Here is a 5,936-nt window from a genome sequence, read left to right as displayed (position 1 = left end):
GCAGCTCAAGTTGCCTTGCGACGAAAAGACGTAATACCCTCGAGTTTGTATATTGGTTCTCTGAACCGTTGGGGTCGTTTTTGGCATTTTGGATATTAGCGGGAAAGCGATAGGTGGGGGAAGAAGAGCTACTATGACACGGTAGCATCGAAAAGACTAAAACGCCCCCAGATACTGGTAGGGAATGGCAAATGGATAACAGGATAAGGGGGAGAGGAAAGATCTGATGAAATTCGAGACCAATCTGCGGATGGTTTGTGATTCCGATTCCAACATCGAGTATCTTGAGTGCGTTCAATAGAGAGAATATGTATTATTAGGTGAGTTAAGCGGACAGACCACCGTGAAAATTATATTGTTTTCTATATTCTGTATCGCATTAAGCAATGATTGCAGTTGTTACTCGAGTAACCGATAATTTGAAAGGATAAGAAGCTGCTTCACTAGTGAGATGGTAAAGTAGTATTAACCGCTTAACTAGCGGGACTGATATTGGATGTAGAGCTATTTTATCGATGGGATAAAAAACAAATGAAGGTCACTTTATCGGCAGATTGAAAAATAGACGGAGACCACTTTATAGGTGGGAGAAATAAGGCAATGGCTGCTTCATCAATATGGTAGAAGATGGACGAAAGCCGCTTCAACGGCATGAAGGAGAAATGGCATGAGCAGCTTAACTTAGATGCGCTATAAAACATGAGTTTTATAGCGCATTTGATAAAAATCACGCTATGAAAATTATTGATATATATATATATATATAAAAATCATGTAATGAAAATCAAACCGTTCGAGATGGATATTTGACATGTGCTATAAGCGCTCTTAATCATTGTATTTTATGAATTACTCAATACAAAGGATATCTTTCATTTTGGTGAGTTTGGCCTAAGTAATAGCACGTATTTTGCTTTCTGTTTTCTCATTTTTACTTTATATGAAAATTTCGAATTTTCCTATGAAAATAAGGAGACTTGTGGGCAAGAACTGCTAATAGAGCTCAAGAAAATGACTTGGGATATTTGATTTTGCAAGAGACAAGGGGACCAATAATGTTAACGGGCCCAAAAAAGAAAAATCTTGGGGTTGTTTTGGCATTTCAATCAAGATTTTCTTAGAGGCTAGGATTTGGTTGATATTTCTTCCGCACCCACGTCCACATAAATGGGAAGACAAAATAGTTGTCCCAATTGGATTACATCAGTTGACGATAGTCTCTGAAGATTCTTTCCGTCAATAGTAGTATTATTATATGTATTTATTTATTTATGCAATAATTTATATAAAATAAACTTAAATAAATAATAATTGGAATAGTTATCTTTAGTATGTGATTGTTTAGACATAAAATTAAACATTTAAAATTAATTGCTAAAATTTGAATAACTTAATAAAATAATTGCTTAAATGCTTATGTATAAATTATTTGGTAAAATAAGTAAGCAAAAGTTGAAGTTATTTTTTTTGGGTGGAAAAAAGTTAAAGGTCTCTTTATAGTATGGTAGCCCAACATTTTGGTTGTTTCCATTTTTTACTCAATGTTTTATATTTTATTATTTTCAAAATCTCTATTTATTTATTTATTTTGAAAAAGGAAACTTCAGATCGATCTTTTGATCGTCTGATTGCAAAGGGAGGGAGGGGGCAGTGGTCGCTTGTCGCCCGAGAATCACCACCATAATTGAGATCGCCAACGAACTTTGTGCTTGCATGGCAACTCATCGGTGGCGGAGCCGATCAGGGAATGTCCCCATCGCTGATCTTATCTCTTAGTTGCGGGTTGCCTCCCCTCCTCTCCATCTGAGAAGAAAATGAACTCTTTTGCAATTTCGAAAATTTCAGTAGCTCTATGGCAAATTAGCAGCAATTGACTGACTAAATTAGCTTAAAAATAAGTAGGTTCTTAATTACTTTTATATGCTTTTTTTACTTAAATTTATTAAGTCATTTTTTTTATTTATCAAACAAACTGAATCAAATTAAGTGCTGAAAATTTGATTTCAACATTTGATTTATGTTTCTAAATGCTTACTTAGTTTTTAGTATACTCTTTATATTTTATAAAATAGCATATTAGTGAACATATAGCAAAAGCGAACATTTATTCCCAACTACAAAATTTAACTCCCACTAATGTTTCTTAGATAATCATGTCCTCAATCATATCAGGGGTGAGTTCTATTTATATATAACAATTCCAAAAATCTTATGGATCATTATAGACTTGAAATTGTATATTAGTTTTGCCTCAGAGTCACTTATATATATTTTTTTATATTTTTATTGTTTGATAGTTGGCATGTCAAAATATGTTATGTGGTTAAAATTTTCATATATATTATCTTACTTTGTAATAGCACATTTATAAAAGGGTAAAATGCAAAGACCTCCTTGAGGTTGGGTGAAATGGCACTTCGCCCCATTTATTTGAAAAATATGCACTTCACTCCAGTTGATCAGTTTGAGGAAATCTTTATTTTTGCAAAAAATAACAATTAGGTCATAATATTTTGGTTTCTCTTCTTAAGGCCATGGTATTATTTATTACTTAATAAGGGCACCACTTCGCATAAGTTTTCATATAAGGCCCTTCTAATTTTATAAAAAAAATCATTAACTTGACACATGGAAAAATTGAAAAATAAACATAAATAGAAAAGTAGTTGAAGAGAGAGAGAGAGAGCAAAATCCTCGATAGCATTGCATGGGCCACGTCCATGCTTGACGAGGTCTCCGACGCCCTCCAATGCCACCACCTCCCTTTTCTCCTTTATTTCTCTTATTTGTTTGATGCATTCAACTTGTTTCTTTTTCTGGGAACTATTTCATATTCTTTTTTAATTTTTTAAACTAAAGAAAATATTTGAAATATAAGAGATGCTTTATCCGAAAATTTTATATAATTTAAAGACTTTGTTCAATAATAACTAATTGTAGGGCCTTAAAAAAGAAATTCAATAATTATGACTTAGTTTGTTATTTTTACAAAAGATATAAATTTGGTCAAACCGGTCAACTGGAGTTAAGTGTATATTTTTCAAACAAATGAGGTTAAGTGCAATTTTACCAAACTCGAGGGGAAGTCTTTGCATTTTACCTTTATAAAAATGTAACTATGAGTAAAAGAAGTGATAAATGACGACAAGTATGAAAAGGAGACAAAGAAAGAGGCCATTGTAGGATTTGAACGCCGGTGCATTTTTTTTTTTATATATATTTTTGGTTGATAGTATGCTTTTATTCATAACCCATATTTACATAGTAGTGCCAGTACAAAGTTCAGCAAAGACAGACGGAAACAAGGGCGCAAACCACACCAGTCCTCAGCTGGCTGCCCTTTTACAAACATTATATTTAATTGAATCTCTAGGGGAATATATTACATTAAGGCCCGAGAGGGTGCCCAAAAGTTGGAGACAATCAGAGTCAATACCGAAAAGCTCTGGAGGTAGGACATCAGACACATTTAGTGCAGAACCAGCATTTTCGAATCCGTCTGGAGGAAACGAACTGGATGTTCGGCATGTTGAGCAAGCTGGATCCCGGTCCTACACCCCAGTCCTTCAGCTCGTAATGGACTGTCACCAAGGCTGCTTGAAACTGCAACCGCAACTACTCGTCCCAAGTCCGATAATAGCAGTGCCACTCCAAAAAGGGTCGTTTCTAGATGGTATGTCTTCACAGCTCCGTCTGTGATGATCCTCCAAAAAGGGTCCTAAGCTGGGACTGTCGGAGGAAAGTGGTAGAACACCTGCACTATATGCTTTTCTTTTTTTTTTTTGTTTTTTTGGGTTGATAAACATTACTTACAGTCGTTCAATACAATCATCTGCCCGTTTACTTTTAGAAAATTGATTTTCACTTTTTTTTCTCTATTTTTCTTCTCCTTTTTCAAATGTATTTTTCCGTGAAAAAATGTAAAAATATGTTTACTAATGCTAAATTAGAAATTTTTCTAATATGAGAATAGTTGGGGTAATTACCATAGAAAGATGATATGAAATAAATTTATAAATGACAGAAAAGTCACTAGAAAAGGAAACCTATTAATTAGAATTTAGAAAATGAAATAATAGACAAATGGAAAATTGGAAAACTAAAAAAAAGAGCTTCTCTAATTTACAATTTGGAATAATGGAGAAGAAAATTTTCTTAGAAAAATTAATTCAATTAAATATTAGTAAATAGTAAACATTTTTTTTTTTGCAATTTTTCATTTGTTAGAAAATTTTCTTGTAAACTTGAAAAATTCTTCATAAGTAAACAGTCCCTATATATTCCCCACTTCATATGCTTTGGTTCACATATGGTAAGCCTTGCATTCATTTGTATCAAATGCATACTCTACTCCGTTATTAGCTATTAAAATTTATGTTTTATTATACTAAGCATAGGAACCTATTTTATAATAAAAAAAATGAAATTAGAGCATTGCACGAAATAGAATGACGTGACCTATTTATTTCGACTATTCTAAAATTATTAAAAAGTTTGAAAAATATTATGTAGATAATATTTTTTATAAAATTATTTATTTAGATAACTAAATTCAAACAACATTAGAAATTGAGAAACTCGTGAAATATGTAAAGTTCGAAAGATTTCAAAACTCTGAAAGTTTTAAAATTATTATAATTTTTTTTAAAAAAATTATAGATAACATATTTTGTTCAAATCGTTTATTTAGATGTAGACTATCATTTTAAAATTGAACAACATTATCTTCTATATTATAAATGGGAAAAGGAAGGTAGTTGGGGTAAGTTTTCTTCATTCAAAATACCTTTAGAAAAATAATTGAATTAAATGAGGGCTACTGAGATCATGGAAAGTTAGATGGTGATTTATTGATTATAAAAATGATTAGAAAAAAGTATGTGAGAAAATTTATTATCAAATTAGAGAAAAAAGTAAAAATAAAATAAAATTTTATGAAGAATAGTGTGTTGAGTTGGGTTGAGTAAGATATTTTATTAAAAAATAAAATAAAGCCTAAACTCTGAGGGGGGAAGTTTTGAGCCCGTGGGCCCAATTCTCGAATGTAGTGGAGAAGTCCAGAGCACCGACAAACTGATTTAAGGTAGATTAATGTCGGTGGCGGGGTAAACTTCCGGAGAGGCAATTTAGATTAATGTCGGCGGTTGGTCCGGAAACACGAGAAACTCCTAGAAAACTCTATCTCTGTGTATAAATGACTAAGCGGGTGTCTCCTACAAATCAATCGAGTGATTCGTCATCAGCGAGTTATCCAAAGCTAACCACGATATTCCTCACTGTACGAGTTTTGAGTATCCGACAATGTCGCTGATTCCGAGCTGGTTCACGGGGCAAAGGAGCAACGTCTTCGACCCCTTCTCCCTCGACCTCTGGGACCCCTTCAAGGACTTCCCTTTCCCCAACTCCAACTCCCTCTCAACTAATTTCCGGGAGAACTCGGCATTTGTGAACACGAGGATTGACTGGAAGGAGACGCCGGAGGCGCATGTGTTCAAGGCGGACCTACCGGGGCTGAAGAAGGAGGAGGTGAAGGTGGAGGTCGAGGATGACCGAGTTCTCCTTATCAGCGGGGAGAGGAACGTCAGCAAGGAGGACAAGAATGATACTTGGCACAGGGTCGAGCGCAGCTCTGGCAAGTTCTTGAGGAGGTTCCGGCTCCCCGACAATGCGAGGATGGACCAAGTCAAGGCCTCCATGGAGAATGGGGTGCTCACCGTCACCATCCCAAAAGTCGAAGAGAAGAAGCCAGAGGTTAAGGCCATTGAGATCTCGGGTTGAGGACTCATTGGGGGTTGAGTTGGAAAATAATCATTGTTACAACTTCAGTAATCCAATTTTAGTCTAAATATTGTCAAGATGGGGATGACTACTGGGTAGAGTAATTTCCCAGCGCGTAATGTAATTTTTGGGTATTATGTGTGATGCGGGTTATTATG

The 5,936-nt window shown here is 34.5% G+C and overlaps 1 protein-coding gene across 1 annotated transcript; it reads left to right on the top strand.

Moving 5' to 3' along the window:
* The first annotated feature begins 5,202 nt into the window (after positions 1-5,202).
* LOC116210414 (17.3 kDa class I heat shock protein-like) lies at positions 5,203-5,936 on the top strand. The gene has a single exon (XM_031544279.1). It carries the CDS (start codon positions 5,302-5,304, stop codon positions 5,776-5,778), a length of 477 nt encoding a protein of 158 aa, XP_031400139.1. The 5' UTR covers positions 5,203-5,301; the 3' UTR covers positions 5,779-5,936.

Source organism: Punica granatum, chromosome 6, assembly GCF_007655135.1.
Source record: "Punica granatum isolate Tunisia-2019 chromosome 6, ASM765513v2, whole genome shotgun sequence".
Lineage (NCBI taxonomy): Eukaryota > Viridiplantae > Streptophyta > Magnoliopsida > Myrtales > Lythraceae > Punica > Punica granatum.
Note: the sequence above shows the minus strand (reverse complement) of the source record. Positions and strands in the feature narration are given on the sequence as shown.